This window comes from Pinus tabuliformis, chromosome 8 (genome assembly GCF_031772625.1).
Source record: "Pinus tabuliformis cultivar Carrire ecotype Pingquan chromosome 8, CPIR1, whole genome shotgun sequence".
NCBI lineage: Eukaryota > Viridiplantae > Streptophyta > Pinopsida > Pinales > Pinaceae > Pinus > Pinus tabuliformis.
Genome location: NC_142294.1, coordinates 1,892,637,856 through 1,892,657,309, shown reverse-complemented (window position 1 = coordinate 1,892,657,309; position 19,454 = coordinate 1,892,637,856). Strand labels below are relative to the sequence as shown.

Here is a 19,454-nt window from a genome sequence, read left to right as displayed (position 1 = left end):
TAGACAAATGAGTAAAAAAGGGGAGAGAAGATGGTCCTTCTAACCTTTTCATCCTCCCCTTCCCTCCCTTTCCTCTCTGTCCACTGGTTGTCGCCTCCCTCTCTGTCGCGCGGCCTTTTTTCGGCACTGACGGGAGCGCTTTCTTAAGAGGGGGAGCGGTCGGGAAAGCTTGCTCCCTGACTGCTCCCCCTCTTAGAAAATCACTCCCCAAGCAAAGGGGAGCGATCAAGGAGTGATCGCTCCCAACCGCTCCCCTAATTGCTCCCTCAAAAACAAGGAGCGAAAAAAATTTTAAAGGGCGCACGCTCTAAAATTCACTCCCTTCAGATTCGAGGGGGGCACTCCCCCGCAACCCTGTTGAGGACATTGAACATGGTGCTAGCGCTTCCATGTCTCAAGGCATGAGAAAAACCTCATCTGGACCTTGGATCACTTGTATTACCCTATAGTATTGCTAAGTTCGCATGTTGGTCTAGGTGTGTCAGGGAGAGCTCGCTCCCTGACCACTCCCCCTCTTAGAAAATCGCTCCCGGAGTGAAGGGGGCCGGTCAAGGAGCGATCGCTCCCAGCCGATCCCTTAATCGCTCCCTCAAAAATAGGGAGCAAAATTTTTTTAAAGGGAGAGTGCTCCGAAATTCGCTCCCTTCGGATTCGGGGGGGGGGCACTCCCGCACAACCCTGTTGAGGACATTGAACATGGTGCTAGTGCTTCCATGTCTCAAGGCATGAGACAACCCTCATCTAGACCATGGATCAACTATCTAACCCTGTAGTATTGCTAAGTTGTTTGGGGGCATGTTGGTCTAGGTGTGTCATCCCACAAATGATATAGTGCAAAGTGCATGAACTCTGTGGGTATTGAAGGTGCCCATGGATACAAATGATGCTCTGCCCGGAGTCCCATGGCTCTAAACGCATCACTTATGGTTGTCAATATGTCCCTTTGAAGGACTTGGACCCCAATTAAGTTTCACAGACCTATAGATGGAACCACCTACCAATTACACACAATATCCATTGCTGCAACTTTCACCATTAGGTACATTTAATCATTATTGCATCTAAGTGCACCAAACTTGAAATAAATGGGCAAATTAGCAATTCATGCATGGTTTCTCTTCCAAATTTGTGGCCTTAGTCATGTAATTGTGTTACCTCCCTAGATAGGAGTGGTTAATAGACTGCCCTATTAGGTGCTCTCAACCCTCAACAGTAAGTGACATGTCCTTGGTCCACCCTTCAATCGATAGGTGATGTCGTGTGAATAATGATGGAACAGAGGGGAAAAGACTTCATGGCCAAGTGCCATGGTCAAAGGGACTGGCTAGGATTGAGTACCTCATCCTAGGTGTATAGATGTGAGGAGGGAGCAATCGTGCATGCATGAGTTACCTCAACCTTTGTATTTCCACCCCACTAAAATGCCTTTTACTTTTTCTTGATTTTTCTTTGTATTACTACTCATAGCTCAAAGAATGAAAGCTTGCTTCGTATGATGTATAGCAGTTATTACCCCCTTAAAAATAGGGCATTTCATCACCCATTAGGCGTTCGGACATGCAAGGGTTCCTCGTCTTCTATGAGATGGGGCAACATTTCCCAGGAACCAGGGGATGGTCATATCCGTGAGGTAGAGCGCATGCTTGGCTTTTGACCATGTGTTAATTTTTAAGTCCCGACCATCTTTTGCATTTTGATTTTCTTTTGTTTTTCTTGTGGTGGTCATATGCTCTTCTTGTTTCTTTTAGCTACATCAGCCTCCCAAGGTACATTTCTAGGCCCTACCCAAGTATGAGGATGTGTAAGTGCCAAATCCCAGAGAAACAATGGCCAGTTGAACCCGAAGAAGGGAGTAGGAATAAGGGCTTATAATGTAAGATGGAAAGTATGGAATAGGGAAATATGGGGCTACGCTATCTCAATCATGGCTTCCCAAGTAGTTCCCCTCCTATACCCATTAGACCATTATAGGAGGTCCCATCGGACTAGGATTGAAAATTAACCGCCCATTTAAGATGAGAGAACAAGATCACAACCCCTTCTTTATTCCAAGTTACCCCATAATCCATGTCAAAATGCCCAAATACAAACAAGCATAAGCACCCGATTGAAAAAATGAATGAAATATCTTTTGATCAGAAGCCCACCTTACAACATGTGCTCTCGGCGAATGGTCGAGGAAACATATGACTGATGCAAGTGGCGAAGATATGGATAGAACATCACATCAGCTACTAGTGGCTCTCAAGGGCTGCTAGCTGCAGGCTGGAAGAGATGAATAATACAAAGGTTTCTCCTAGGGGTCACCCACTTTTGGTGGGTAAGAAATTACTTGAAATTATTGATTCAAATATGTGTGCCCCTTGAAACAATTAAAAATTTGTTGAAAATGTTTTTTGGCTTAAACTTTGATAGTTTGAAGATGCCTTGAAGTATCTTGCATTTTCGGGCTTTATTTCACTAACTAAGGGATGTTTAAGAAATAACCCCAATGCCTAAAGTATTCCCAAGACAAATTGGGAAACTTCTATACATTTCCACAGCCTAAAGTATGAGAGGACCTAGCGATGTGTCTACAATAGGTGGGCATGAACCCCCCAGGTAACAAAAAGTTTAAAGGTTCATTGATGACAAAGCACAAAATTCTCATGGATGGTAGAATATTTTGATGACATTAATTTAAAACTAGAAAGTATAGCAAGAACATTATAAACAAAGGTCTCGTCTTTACAAACAAGTTTTCAAGTGTTGAAAACTTAAAAGCCTCAAAATTTATGAAATTAACTAACAATTATAATCAAGGAAGTGGATTGTATAGTTACAAAATTGGACAAAATCATTTAAATTTACACACAAACAAACTTACAGTCTATTGATAACAATATGGTCTTTGTTGCCAAGGGATGCATCACATTCCGAGTTGTGAGAATTGCATCCCTAAAGTAAGTGTGTCATGAGGGAAGAATTAGTTGGCCTTCTAATACAAATCATCGCATTCCTCTTCATGTAGGCCATGTGAAGGAGGTCAATCTAGGATTGTATTGTTCTTATAAAAAGACAAGAAATGCAATCATTTGGCACACTCTACTTGCAAACAAGCTAGATGGTTGCTAACTGCATTACAAAGAATCTTATCCCTTTCAGTCCTATAGCAAAGGGAAACCACATTATCCACTAACTTTGTGTAAATCAACCATGAGACATTGCGTTCAAGTAGTTAAGGTAAGACCTTCTTTGAACACAACTCAAGAAAGGACATAGACTACAATAAAGGGAAAGTTATAATTCACTGAGTAGAGTATACGTAGGGTGTTAGAATTAACCAAAATGTTGAGGAGAGCAAGCAAATTCTTGCTAAATGGGCCCGAAGAAACAACACCCTACCCAATAGATTAGAAAAGGCAGCAAAACCTAGGGGAAATTTCAAAGATTACAACTTTTCAGATGCCTCATTAAGTTTTCATTATAATATATATGGACTGTCGAAAGAACTAGAATTTCTTATACTCAAATTTTCCACACCTGGGAGATAAGGAGAACAAGAGAGGATAAGTGGTTGACATGAAATATAGCATACTTAATAAACTAAAATACCATAATTCCCAAATAAATGTTTGCACAATGAATGGTCTTGCATCTTAGCAATATGGCCAACTTACACACCCTTTAACAGAATCCCTACAACAAGTTGAGTGTCATCTCATCATCACTACTACAACAACAAAGTAACCAGCTCAACATGTGCCTCACAAATTAGTTGTGCACAATTTAGGATCATCATCAATACCACATCAATAAAGTAATAAGCTCAACATATGCTTCACAAACTAGTTGTGTACAATTTAGGATGTATATGTACACTTCAATACAATTTCACCTCTGTTGAAAACTAGTAAGAGTTTAATACAAAATATAATTAGATATATAGAAAAATTGCAATTGCGTACCAAAAACAGACCAAGTACAAAATTGCAAAGATTGCAATTCTTAAACTTGGACTTTTAGATTCTTGTAACATATCTAAATTGATTTCTAGGTCCTTGAGCTATATTTCCTATCACTACCACTGGTCTAGTCAAACTCCCTTTGCAAAGTTCAATTATTTATCTATATAGGAAAATTGCATTCAATTATTACAATTCTGAAAAATTTTGGTAGTTTCACATAATGAATCCTTTAAACTTATTTGCCAGTTTCTGGAACCTTTGCTCCTATTGATTGATTTTTGCAACTACCTACTTCCAAATTTCATCGTCTTTTGTAGCATTCTTTTCTAACGCTTTAACTTATGCAAGGTTTCCTTGTAAGATTGTTGAGTTTCACATCTTATCATCTTGGATGTCCAAATCTTCTCCAAGGATCGGATTGCATCTTGGGGTTAAAGATATGTTGTCATAACATGGGGTTACAAGAAATGTTGCTTCAACAACAATGACGTGTGCATATATCAACATTACAATGTCATCTTCCAAAAATGATGGATTGTAGTTGAACTGCTTATGCAACATTCGATTGTAGCTATGTTCGTCCTATAACATTGCGTTGTGGGTATGTTGACCAAGGTTACTTGGAAGAAGGAGCAGGAAGCAACATTTTCAAAAGCTCCCGATTCGGTATCAAATCAGGAACAAATTTTTCTATCATATATATTTTTATATATTTTGATGCATATATGTCAACAAAAGCATGTAGAATGATGAATTAGATATAAAAAGAATAAAAACATGGATTGAACCATATAACATCAATCATCTAGAAGTTATAATCTTCATCAACCACGTCCACAAGTTAGTAACATACAACATATCAAGTCTCCTAATTCATCAATCTTAAAGTTTCAAGCTTTCAAAATTCAATATATAACATTTATCATCATTGATCACTACAGTGGTAACTTGTACTTGTAACCATTACCATTACCAAGTAACCAAACGATAACAAAGAGTATCTAACATGAAATGAAATGTTTCAACTTTCACGAAGCATCATATAATATATTCATAATTCATTACCAATGAGTTATAATTGCCAACTTCAAACTTCAAACTTAAATTGTCATATATTGTTTACACTAAATATCATAATAAATATGAAAAAGTCAACAGCTATAAAAACAACTAGAAACTAGAAAAGACAAGGAAAACCATTATCTACTACTAATGCTTAGGCCTCTTGCCACGAGAAAAGTCTAATTTCTGAGCAGGTTGTGGTGGTCTATTGGGAGTCTCCTCCCGCATAGTGGGACGACCAGAACCAAAAGACACATGACCTCCACGTGAGGACGTGAGGTGGCCGCAGCAAAGGCAAGGATTGTGGAACTAGAGCACTACTACTGGATGATGAGGGTGGCATGGTTGTTGATGCTTCATCAACATCTTTCAAAAGTTTTGTTTCAAATTCTTCTAGATGTAGAGCGCCATCCTCCAAAGTATCTTCCCTTGGGTTGTTGTCCCAAGTTGTATATATGTATCATCACGAACACTATCATAATAATGACTCAACAACCTCAAGTTGTAGTGCACATAAACCAAGCTTTCTATCCAATTTTCATTGAGTTTGTTTCTTCTCACATTGTGTATGAAGTTATAGGTGCTCCAACACCTCTTTGCAGAATAAGTATTTACAACCTATGAAAGCACTTTTTTTCCAATTTTGGCAAAAGTCCCTGACCGCCATACGCATCCCACCATGTGATAGCATCAAATTTGTCCATATCTTCCATTGCATGTGAAGTATCTACCTAATTTAAGACGCAATCTAGCACACTCCTCCCTATTAGAGATCGGCTTGTCTAATACCCATATAACCATTTTGTACCTCTGGATTCGTATGGGGTTTGGCCCTAACCACACCCCCAAGTGCAAGTTTGCCCAACCAAGATGGAGAGTAGTATTTTGGCGTAAGGATATACGCCAAGGCATGTAGTGGAACATTAAGTTTATCCCACTGTGCACACACAAATTTAGGAATAATATCATTCAAGTTGAGATTTTTTCCCTAAACAATATCTTTCATTTGCCCCAACATGTTATCCATCTATTCATACACCTCCCCAATCACTGGTGCATCTGTATCTGCAAAACGAATCATGTTCTAAATGGGCTTGGTGAATTGCAAAACTTGCCTCACACATGCCCAAAACACACCATCAAGAGTTATGTCCTCCACCTCTTCAAAAACTTGATTGTCAATTGCAGTTGGAGCCCTGTCCTTTAATACTTCCCAGTGTTGACTTGATACCATGCTAGCCAATGACTCTCTTACCTTCAAAAGGTGCCTAAACGTAAGGTGATAGCTGGAAAATCTAGTCTTCACAATCTTCAACAACTCCAAACTTGAGTGACTGCAGAAAAGCCCATGGATATTGCTATGATTGGTAATAAATTTTATCATTCTCTTGCCTCTCTTGTACAAATCACCAATCAATTTGTATTGAGGGTGTTTGTTCTTAATACTATCATGCATCAAAAGGTTCATTTGTGAACCAAACACCTAGACCAAAATATGTTGGGGTATCTGTCCTCAATAATTGCTCTTGTTTCCTTACAATTAGAAGCGTTATCAGTGATGACTTGGATGACATTGTATGGCGAAGATTGCACCACTAGTAGACACAGCAAGAACACTTATCAATGGCTTGTCTTTTACAATTGTCCAACCATCAAATACAATGGATACCAAATGGTCATTCCAAGAACTTGGCATTTTACCCAAAGCATGTGTTATTTTTGTTTTTTCATGATCAAGTCCCACGGTTCTAGCCTTGTCATACCCATGGCTCTTGCATCCTTTGGGGGCATCATTAATGGCGAAAACCATTTCATGTCAATAAGGTGAGCGAAGAACATTTAATGGTACCCCACATGCATAGAGAAACTAGTAAAATTTTTAATCCACATCATTCCTACACCCTTCGTCAAGGAAATCTGATATCGTTCTACGCCTTAAAGGGATGTTTGTTCCTGTGCCTCCATATCCACTACCATGGGAGGATGTTGATGGAGTTCTTAGTTTATGTGAATGTGGGCTAGTGGTGTCATGTTCAAAGCTAAGTTGCACGAAACGGGAAATGCGGAAGCGAAACGAAACGCGACCTCCCCAAATTTTGGAAACGGGGAAACGCGAATATATATAATAATATATATATATATATATATATATATATATATATATATATATATATATATATATTAAAATATTTAAAAATTATTATTATATATATGTGCAATCATAAAGCATGAATGATACATTTACTTACATAAACATTTAAACATTAAGATTAAATTTACATCACATTTAATACTTGGAAACCCTAAAAAAATTAAAAACAAATTAAAAAAAAAAAAAAAAAATTAAAAAACAAGTGTTTTTTTGGGGAAATGTGGCACTTACGGCCTGGAAACGCGTTTCCGGCCGTACGGCCAAGTTTCTGTTTCGGGAAACGTGGCCGTACGGCCGGAAATGCGTTTCCAGGCCGTACGGTACGCGGAAACGCGTTTCCGTTTCGATTCCGTACGGAAACCTGCAACTTAGGTTCAAAGTCACCCTTTGATCTTTTAGATTTGTATTGGGCTTCCACCTCTTCCCTTATGTATTTGGCTCTTTGATGTTGCGACACGCCTCCACAAATTTTGGTTCCTATTTGTTTATTTCCATCCCATGGCATTTTCCCACAGAGATGCTTTCTGGCATGGGTGTATGAGCCTGTGTAAGTCTTTTTGCAATGGAGGCATGTAAATTTAATGGTTCCACCCCCTTTCCCTCCTTTAGGACTAGAAACATATTTCCACAATGGCGTTTGGTCTGCTTTGGTGTTTGTGCCCTGATCATCTCCACTCTCGTCCTCCTCCTCACCAAGGTACTCCTTCCCATGGTTTTCAAACCCACCACTACCCACTTCTTTATCCTCTTCATCAACCCCCCTCCTCCTCCTCTCCATCAACATAATAACAAAAAAAGAAACCAACATCAAGAGAATGCCAAGCCATATAGCCATGATGTTTGAAGTTTAGATTCTTTGAACTTTGATGGAGTTATAGTTTATAGTCTGCAATAAAATGGAGGAATGGGAATGGGAAACTTGAAAAAGAGGAGAACATTTTCATTTAACAATGAACATATAAAAAACACAAATGCTAGATTAGAGTATAGATCCTGCCTCTTTGGCCTTCAATCCCAAGCTCCAATGTCCCTTGCAAGCTCCTCAAACTCCCAAGCAACCCTCTCAATCTTCCTCCTCAACTCAAGCTCCAATTCCAAAAGCCCTCACCTTGCTCTCATATACAAATGGTGAATTATGGGAGAGGAGGAGGGCCTTTTAAATCCCCCTCCCCTCCCTCCAAAAGCCCCCACGCGATCGCGCCATTTTTGAGCACGAAGAGCATTTTTTTAGGCAGGGGCGGTCAGGAGCGACTGCTCCTGCCTTTAAAAAATCGCTCCAAGAGCGAACGGGAGCGGTTAGGAAACGAACGCTCCTCAACCACTCTCTTGTTCACTCCCTAAAAACCAGGGAAAGAATATTTTTTAAAGGAGCGCACTCTGAGAGTGGGTTCGAGGAGGGGGGCACACCCCGCAACCCTGATGCCTACTTTGCAATGTAAACTTTGACAATGTTGTGTTACAAGTCCATTGCTTCAACAATGTTGTATGTTGAATCTATGACGATATTGGATTGGACTATTTCCACTATTTGAATATGTAGATTTTGCAATGTTTGACTACATTAATTATTAATTCCTCAACCCAATATGTCTTACATGATATCCTTCTCTACCATGCTCATCGATAGAAATAGAGAGATGGGGATCTCTCCATGTTTATGAATCCAAATACGCATCTATCAATTTTCATAAAAGAATGAACTATATTATCATATCCATAAGTATCCATCCATATAATGGCATAGTAGCAAAAGCTATATGCCATGTAACATATGTGATAATGATATGGTTACTTCCAAAGAAAAGATTGTGAAATCAAAATCAAGAACATCAAAGATAAGCATATACTGGACTCCATAAATTTATATTTGATATAGATTTGTTCATACAAAATATGATATCTTTCTCTACCATGCTCATCAATAGAAATAGAGAGATGGGAATCTCTCCATGTTTATGAATCCAAATATGCATCTATCAATTTTCATAAAAGAATGAACTATATTATCATATCCATATTTATCCATCCATATAATGTCATAGTAGCAAAAGCTATATGCCATGTAACATGTGTCATAATAATATGATTGCTTCCAAAGAAAAATTTGTGAAATCAAAATCAAGAACATCAAAGATAAGCATATACTGGACTCCATAAATTTATATTGGATATAGATTTGTTCAGACAAAATATGACACTTTTGCACATAACCAAGTTTCTTACTTGAAGGTTTATGCGCAACCCACCATATGAAAACAAAGACCATATAAGTCTTCTTTGTTTCTAACCAACAAACTATTTTCTATTCTAAAAGTAAAGAGCTCATTGGGAGTATTGCTTATCTATTAAATCTTCCAGTTTAAAAAAAATATAGAATGCCAAGCACTTGATAAGACATACCTGATGCAAAAGGGCATCCCATTCCTGCAAGCTTTTACCAAGTTTACGGTGTTGATATGCAATGTTGGTGCAAAGAATTCTCAATAAATTGAGAATAAGCTATCCAATAAGCAATGGAGATAGAGAAATGTTAGAATGCATCTAGAGAAAGTAACAAAACGACTTGCATTTGTTAGTTTAAAGAGAAAACGATGATTAAGCTCACCCGTCCAAGCTGTATTACTGAATCATTTCTTTGAAAGTCTCGGTTATTTGCTAAATATGGCATTTTCATAGCTCTACAGATAACATCAGAAAGAAGATCCCGACCAAAGAACTTTCCATCTTGCACGATTAATAGCTGATTTGAGCAAGGACACAATATTTCAAAAGCAGTTTCAATGCAACTGACTTATAGCCTAAGGAAATATGCAAAATAGTATATGTTCATCTAGTGAAATGACAACGTAATATAGTTCCCCACTAGACTCTGATCCTAGACACAACCTGTCATAAAAGATGCATAAATGCAGAGTGCATAGAAATAATAATATAAGAAAACAAGACACAAACACAAGTGTATCAGTATGAATCTTCAGAAAACATATTTTATGGTTTTAGAAAGTCACAATTATTTAAAGATCCTAAAAATAACACTAATGCCATGTAATTCTGTTTAAAGTTTCTACTAATGATTACACATCATGGGAATTGAGGGATCTCCTTGAGAAAAGCAAGCAAAAATATCTGTAACAATATCCCAAAAAATAAGCCAAGTGGTGAATTTCATTCCTCAATCAGAATTTAGACTTTATATCGGCGCTTGATGATCAACATTCCTCACTACGCTTGAAGGAGAAATATTCATTGGCATTCACACTCAGTTCCTTTTTTTACTCGAAACCTATGTTATCATAACCAGCTGAACCAGTCAGTTCAGCCTGGTTTAGGGGTTTTTCAGTCAGAATCAGATGTTCAAAACAGTTTTGATCACCTCTGTTCAAAGCCACCAATTTGGAACCTGAACCAGACAGTTCCCTGGCCAGTTTGACCATCTCTGATGGGTTCCATACCAGCACACCCCTGCCTATGTATAAAACAAGAAAAAAGATAACTGGCAAGCCATAACTAGAAATATTAAAGTCTTAGGTAAAAGTCAGCATTCTTTCTCTTTCCTTTTTATCCTTTCACTTGAATTTTTGACTTAGCATTAATAGTTCCAGGTATAGTCACCTGGTTTATGTTCGTGTTCAATTTCAACAACAATAAAATCGTAAAAAAAATTGTCTAAAAAAAATCCTTTGATAAAATTTGACATTATGTCCAAATATAAATAATTAATTTACATACATACATGCACACACACATAATTTTTAAATAAAATAATTATATAAATATAATTGTATAAGTGATAAAATTTTATTATATTTTATATAATTATATAAACATAAATGTAAATTTTAATCATCGAATTTTAAATTAAATTATAATCTCTAAGAATTACACCCTAGGTCACTAATATAAATAGTTTATTCCCAATAAAAAAATAGATGATATAAATCTCCCTGTTTCTATGCCATCCTTGAGCTCAAGAGAGGATGTTCTATTGTTGTTTATGCTTTCTAATGATGTGCCGCAGCTCGCAATTAATTGGGACGCTCCTCCATTTTAATGGGTTTATTTGATGATTTGGGGTAGCATCGGATGTGCTCGAGGCCTCATATTTTGCAGGGAAGCTTGGGCACATGTATTCTAAAGAACGAGGCTTGGGCACATGTATTCTAAGGAACCCAGAAAGTGTTTTGGCAAATTCCACCCACAGACGATTACATTAAAATAATTAATATTTTTAATGGAGTTCCTAAATCTAAACTTTGGAAAATTAAAATATTAATGGGTATTAATCTAATTGTGGGTGTAACTTCTAGAAAAAGATGGAGATCAAGCCAAAACGATCTGAGCCTTTGATTAGGAGTTAATCTAGGTTGTTGGTTGTCCAACAAAAAGATATAAGAAGGGGCTTGAGGGTCATTTGGAAAACACACTGAGAGAGATCAAGAGATCGAATTTTTGAAGTGAGAAGTTCTCAAGAGGAAATTCGATTGAGGAGATTTCTTACAGTTGAGGAGCAGGGATAGTTGGAGTTGGAGTATCTTCTCTGGGACCCCGAATACTCAACAGAGAGGCAAATAAGCACCAGTGGAGGCAGCGCAGACCCAAGAAGGACTAACGTTGGGCCAAGAGGGCCCACGCAATGCTTAACGCAGAGCCAGAAAGGTCAGCGCAGAGGGAGAGCTGTCTTCCAGCAGAGGTCTAAAACTTGCTAGGGAGGTGCCAGATCAGCTGGGAGGGTTGACGTCAGAGCTCCAGGAAGCAAGAAGACCCAGCGCAGAGCTCATGCAGAGCCTCAAAGAGCTCCACGCAGGCCCACGCAGTTACTATGAAGCGGCAATGCAATTGTAGTCAGGGATAGTCAATTCAGTTGTCAGATCAACCGGGATTTGCTGGGTGAAGTGAGGTAATCTCACTAAGTTTTTTGCTAGTGTCTTTTTCTCTGTAACTGGATTGCCAGAAGGGCATCCAGAGTTGTATTCAAAACTACTACTTAATAATAATAAACCCTTAAAGTTGCTACACCGGCTTTCCCGCATTAGGTTTTTCTGGGGACATTTGTCCAAAAATAACGATGTCTATTGTGTTGTATTTTCTTTCTTGCTCAATATCTTGTTTCCGCTTATAATTTAATTAAGTGAAGGTTGTAGTAGTATTTACTTCGATATTTGCCATAGCACACAGTAAATAACTTGTATGGATTAACAAGTAGGAGAAGTAACATCAATTTGCTGCAGTAGGGGTTCCGGTTGTGGAACTTTCACATGGTACCAAAGTTGCAGTGGAACAAGAAGAGCTGAGCAAAAGAGGGAGTTCGAAACCCCTAAGGGTTTGCGCAGTTCTTAGTCGGAGGGGCTGAAATTTCGAGGCAGTCTCTCTCCGAGTGAGTCGACAGAGAGAAGGGCTTCCAAATTGAATTTTAGTCGAGGTAGAGGGAGCAACGTTGAAGGCTCAGCATGAGGAGAGGTGGTGGGACGCAGATTTTTCCAGGCAATCTGCTAGGCAGAAAATTGTCAGAAGAGAGAGGAGAAGCACAGTTGAGGGAATTTCTTCCTCAGAGAATTCCTAGCCAAGGAATTCGAATTCTCTAGAGCTGAGCAGCAGCAAGGGGCAACAATTTTACTAGCTCCAGCAGGGAGCATGTAGGCTAGCCCAATAGCGACGCAGAGGAGAGAGGAGGCTATTCAACATTTGCGTTTGGCAAAGATGGCAGTCACATCTCTAAGAGGTAGGTGGGCTGATTTGGAGTTGTAGTTCGAAAGAGATAAAAATGAGCAGGATCATTGAGGAGTCCACCTCTTAGATCAATACCTTGCTAAGGGAGCCCAGTTTTGCAATAGCAGGATGGACTAGTGTCAAATGGTGCTGAGGAGTGTCAAGGAGACAGTTGCAGTGGCTAGAAGCACCAAAGACTGAACAACGTAGAGCAGAGTTGGCAGCAGTGGAGATGGCACAGACCAGAGGTTAACAGCAGTGCAGTATATTCAGAAGGTCAGTGCAAAGACTAGCAGCAGTCAGGCTTCAACATTCACGTGTAATCATACTAAACACAGTTAGTTCATTAATTTTGGATTTTTTCAGTTGCTTCCCTCAGCAACTGAGTTGCAGTACGAATGCAGTGTTAGTAGTGCTAACAGTATAGCAAATGCAGCAACTGAGAGGGAGTTGTAGTACAGATTTAGCATTGGTAGTGGCAGTGTCAAAGGCAACAGTACAGTTACAGCAGCAGCGTAGTTGTTGGTGGACAGCATGTCAGACATCAGCGACGCAAATGACGATGTTTCAGAGTCAGAGCAGTATGCAGCAAAGTATATTACTAGAGCACATTCCTCACTAAGAGGGAGTGTTGATTTGGTGTAGCATCGAATGTGCTATAGGCCTCAAATTTTGCAGAGAGGCTTGGGCACATGTATTCCAAAGAACACAGAAAGCGTTTTGGGAAATTCCACCCTAAAACGATTATATTAAAATAAATAATATTTTTAATGCAATTCCTATGTCTAAACTTTGGAAAATTAGAATATTAATGGGTATTAATCTAATTGTGGGTGTAACTTCTAGAAGAAGATAGAGATCAAGCCAAAACAATCTGAGCCTTTGATTAGGAGTTAATCTAGGTCGTTGGTTGTCCAACAGAAAGATATAAGAAGGGGCTTGAGAGTCATTTGGAAAACACACTGAGAGAGATCAAAAGATCGAATTAGTGAAGTGAGAAGTTCTTAGGAGGAAATTCGATTGAGGAGATTTCTTGTAGTTGAGGGGCAGGGATAGTTGGGGTTGGAGTATCTTCTTCGGGACCCCGAATACTCAACAGAGAGGCAGATAAGCACCAGTGGAGGTAGCGCAGACCCAGGAAAGACTGATGTTGGGCCAAGAGTGCCCACGCAGTGCTTAACGCAAAGCCAGAAGGGCCAGCGCAGAGGGAGAGTTGTCTTCCAACAGAAGTATGAAACTTGCCAGAGAGCTGCCGGATCAGCCGGGAGTGTTGACATCAGAGCTCCAGAAGGCAAAGAAACCCAACGCAAAGCCTCAGAGAGCTCCACGCAGGCCCACGCAGTCACTACTAAGGGGCAGCGCAGTTGTAGCCGGGGATAGTCATTTCAGCTGACGGATCAATTGGGATTTGCCGGGTGAAGTGAGGTAATCTCACTAAGTTTTATGCCAGTGTCTTTTTCTTTATAACTAGATTGCCAGAAGGGCATCCAGAGTTGTATTTAGAACTACTACTTAATAATAATAAACCCTCAAAGCTACTGCATCGGTTTTCCTACATTGGGTTTTTCCGGGGACATTTGTCCAAAAATAACGGTGTCTATTGTGTTGTATTTTCTTTCTTCCTCAATATCTTGTTTCCGCTTATAATTTATTTAAGTGAAGGTTGTAGTAGTATTTACTTCGATATTTGTCGTAGCACACAGTAAATAACTTGTAGGGATTAACAAGTAGGAGAAGTAACATCAGTTTGCTGCAGTGGGGGTTCCGGTTGTGGAATTTTCACATTATTCAGGACGTATCTCTTTTTATTTTCCAAACCAATGTGTACAGGAAGGCCTCCCTCTTTCATAGGTCAATTGTTGCTATGGCCCACTTAGTGAGAACCCATCCCCATACTTACTACCCGGGCAAGCTCTTGGTTTTCATTTGAGAGCGCCTTAGAACAGTGTAATAAACAGTCACATCACCACATGGAGTTCTCGAATCACAAATTACTGCACGGTCCAGCCAAAATTGAAGTTCATGAAATTTAGACTAGAGAGAGTGTACTCTCCAACCAATTTTGTTTAATTAGTATTACATACCTTGTGCTTGACCCACAATATTTTGAATCAAATGAAATAACACAACTTATTGTGAAATATACACTATTTTAACAAATTTCTGTTAAAATGAATGAATTCACATGTAAATTTGAACATGATAATAAGCAGAAATGATATGCCTACTACTTAGTTGAATTTGAAGGGCAGCTTTAAATGATTCTGTTCATCGTTCCTTCAAATTCGTCGAAGAATTTCAAACATGATAAGATAAAGTAGCCGAACCCGGTGAATCAGGTTCCGGGGTATTCGACAGCGGTTCCAACCTCATCAAAATTCATATGAAGAAAGTAGAAGTTCATATCCCATTCAGAATTCAGCAGTATTAACACTTTTCATGATTTCAGCATTACAGAACTCGCAGGACTACAGCATTTCAAGACTGGATTCTATCATGTATGAGGGTATGGGATTGGCATTTAATCAAAAGCACCAAACCCGCTTTGTACACCAATGTTGGTGGTGTTAACTGTTGAACTCATCTTTCATGATGTTAGTAAAAATGTACCCTTCACTCAAACCAAAACAACCAATTAAGCATGTTAGGATTTTGACCTCATTAACAATTGGATTATCCAATTTCATCAAAATTGGAAGATACTGACTAGAGTAACAACAAGGTGGATGGACTTGAATCTACATGTAGCACCCAGCACTAGAATTGATATCCTTGGATGATTAATCTTAATTCTCAGTGTTCTATGCTGTAATAATCACTCAAAACAACTTCATTCAATTTCAATCGCCCCAGTAACAGATAAGCAATTATAGATAGAACAGTAAACAGTAAATGCACAATAGAAGATAGCCAAGCACAATGAGACACAGAGATGTTGGTCAAAGACCAGGGAAAAACCCCACAAGGGGGAAAACCCAGAATCAATTATTTTTCTTCTGTTAGTCAATCAATGTTCAATGTGAGATACATAGTGTGAATTTATAAACTAGTATGGATATTAATGCAAATGTAAGTTCAAAAGTAACTAGTAAATATATACAAGAATTTGTATAAATTGCAATAACATAGTCATGTTAGATAAATAGAATATAAAGCTAGCTAGCAAATCCTTCCAAATCCATCCATTTGCAATCGCAGTTTTACATACCACTGGCAAACTTGGCATTCACTACACCCACGATAAGTATTAAAGAAATTCCATTTAAACAGAACAATCTTACACATCCTGTCTATTTGCTAGTGGGAAGAGACATTATGGAAACTATTCCAAGACCTTCTGTCCACTAGCTAATGGCACCCATTTCAGTGAGTGACAAACAATTCAATCAATAAAATGCCAATTCGCAAAATGTAAGCATATTTATGAGGGCATCCATACAACATATCCAAATAGACAAAGTAGTCAAGGGTCAAGACAATGTCAGTGGATAATCCTTTGTAGAGAGAAATAATAATATAATTTAGGGTCATAGCCTAGCTAGACACCAAATTGATGTATCAGACTCGCTAGTTTGTGGGTCAAGGGCTGCTGCACAGATGGTTGAACAATGCACTTTAACAAATTTGGGCAAACTTTAACAAATTTCTGCAGTTTCTTATAAAATATGGTGAACTTAAAACTTAATGGAGGAAATAAGGCAGACACAGTGACAAAGCAAGCTGATTTAGAGCAGAACCCATTAAATTGGTTGGTTTGAGTCATTTGACTAGTTCGATACAGAGCTGGTTCAAGGGTCAGTCCATCATCATTTAGGATCAAATCAATCGAATCGACCAATTTTGGTTTGGAAATTCAATGTCTATATATATTGTTTTAGATATATTGCACTCGATTGTATTTTGTTATAAACTTATATTCACACTTAAATGTTCTACATGACAAGAAATTACATATTTTTGTGTCTAATAGTTTTCATTTACATTTATGTGAGTGAATAGATATTTCTTCTATCAAAATTTCAATATCTTGTGTATGTTTTGGTCAGCCAGTTTTGTTTCTGATTTTTACCTGTTAGAGTTTTTGGGGTCAACCAATTCAGTTTCTGATTCTCATAAAATTGCGAGAAATATGCAATTTATGAACAAAACAAGTAATTGATTTCTTTTCTTCAACAGAAATAGCTGAAATACCACAACCAATCATCAAATGTAATCTAGGATTCTAAACTTATTATAATCTTCTTTATTTAATATTTTTCCTTCAATAAACATAGTAAATTATGCCTTTAGAAACGGCTCACAATTCCCTCTTCAATTCCAGAAGCCCGTATTTTGAAAAACATTAATGCATATGATAATATCATTTACATCAAACTAATGGTGACCGCCCTAGATGCCAAAGAAGATGATTTATGACATCCTATTAAATGTACATGAAAGAATCTTGATATGAATATCATCCGACAGTAGCAATAAATTAAAGTGAGCAATAATTTTCCTGGATATATGCCACACAAGGGGCTGATATAGTACAAATCTCCAAAAACAAGCAAGATTGTTTGACAGAAGAGGGACTACAACAAAAGCAATAATGCAAGTTCAAAAATCAACCATAAAAATTGTCCAAAAGCCTATTATGTTTACAGATATTCTATAATAGTGAACACACAAGATAAGATCATTTCAATGTTCCACCAAGTTAACGAGGGAACATGTTCAAGGGGCATGTGGAGGCAACACTCAAATCTTAAGAAAGGTCATGTGAAATATCAAGGTCCTCGACATAGGGAATTCCTTCCAAAATTTTTACAAATAAAAGAAATAAATGAATAAATATATGAGAAACAATGACAAGTCACAAGCATGAACAATGAAAGCATGAAATAATTATTAATGTTCCCTTTAGCATTTTGATTTTTTTCTGCTTTTTATAAAATTAATTTTCCGTAGCCTATTGGGAAAAAATCATGAGGAAAGCAAAGTGGTCCCCTTTTACCAAGGGAGGGTAACTAGGACTCACCCACAAAAAAAAAATTGCCCATTTCTTGGGAAATGCCCCCCGTGCATTTCCCGGAGTTTCCCAAAAAGGCGGACATGGATAAACATTCTTCCCCCCACGCGTCCCCCCCCCCTAGCGCATAGAGTTTCCTTGCATAACGAATGTGGGAAGCATTGGGGACATAGATTCCCATGTAACATTGGGCAACTTTATTGATGTCCGGCAAATGACCACTATTAACACCCAAATTTGATTTCTTCAAAATCCAATTTGAGTATGTAACGAACAAAGTTCGTAAGGGAGGTTAACTACGACTCACCCACAAAAGAAAAAAGTTGCCCATTTCTTCGGAAATGGGCCCCCGTGCATTTCCACGAGTTTCCCAAAAAGGCGGACATGGATAAACATTCCCCCCCCCCAAGCGCATAGAGTTTCCTTGCATAACAAATGTGGGAAGCATTGGGGACATAGATTCCCATGTCACATTGGGCAATTTTATTGATGTCCGACAAATGACCACTATTAGCACCCAGATTCGATTTCTTCAAAATCCAATTTGAGTATGTAACGAACAAAGTTCGTACTTCACATAGGAATGCTCTGATACCAAAATGGAATGAACAAAGTTCGTTCTTCCAGTTAAATACTCCAAAAGACTTAGAATATGTAGATCTACATTGAGATACAAGAACATATATTAAATGTATGAATGAGAATGATGATACAATTGAAATTGAGGGCCTGCTTATATGCCCTATGCAGGTGTCCCTTTATGAACGGTCATGTCTCTTTAGATGTGCCTCTTTGTTTAACTAAGTATTATTTTTTTTTTGTGAACTGCGGTATTTCTATTATCTACAATAATTATAAAAGTACAAAACTTAGGAGCCTCAATCTGCCCCGTAGGGAAACCGGAGCTGTTGGCTCCTATACATCAAACATTCAATAAAGTTTTCATGTTGGACAATGTCAAAAAACATAGCAGGACATTAAACCCTCTATCACCATGATTTACCAAAAAACTAATCTTTCTCAGTCCTACTTGACAGACCCAGTTTTACTACTATTGCTTTGGCATACAAAATAATATTCAAAAAGCATAGCATTGGCATTCTAAATTGAAAAAGAAACAGTTAACAGGCCTCTCGGTTCGCCGCATTTCCTCTTCCTGCTTTGTTGCTGTCATTGGCCTTCCCCAGCTCCTTCAGCATCGCTTGAATTTCCTTGAGGTGCTCATTCTGTTGCCTCACCAGCTCTTCCACGTTTGCAACCTCCTTTTTTGTTGCCGCTGTTTCCTGCGCCATCTCCAGCATCTCAGTCGCGACTTGCTCCAAGGCCTTTGCTAGGAGGTGTTTCAGTACCCAGTAGGTATGGAGCGCGAGGCGATAAAGGGTAAGTCTGCCTCGCGTGTTGCCTGGGTCCGGCAGCTGCGAGGTCCATTCCTCCATCTCCGGGTCGGAGGGTTCCTCTAACACCCTGTCCTCCATGGCATCAATGATTTTCCTTATGTCTACATTTGTTTCCAAATTGTAAGCCTGTTCGGCTTCATGCACCGCCATGCTGATCGACTTATTCCCCCTTTTCCGTC

General features: G+C 38.6%; 1 protein-coding gene across 2 annotated transcripts in view; it reads right to left on the bottom strand.

Annotated features, from left to right (window-relative positions):
• The window catches only part of MAK10 (MAK10 homolog), a 190,116-nt gene that overhangs the window by 46,759 nt on the left and 123,903 nt on the right, over positions 1 to 19,454 (bottom strand). The window contains exons 9-10 of one of the 2 annotated variants that reach the window (XM_089374671.1): positions 9,767 to 9,901; positions 9,562 to 9,660 (exon numbers count right to left, since the gene is read on the bottom strand). The exons of the other annotated variant lie outside the window; for it this stretch is intronic. Coding sequence (XP_089230797.1) covers positions 9,562 to 9,660; positions 9,767 to 9,901 — 234 coding nt within the window. The remainder of the gene's footprint in view (positions 1 to 9,561; positions 9,661 to 9,766; positions 9,902 to 19,454) is intronic. 2 annotated transcript variants of the gene reach the window in all.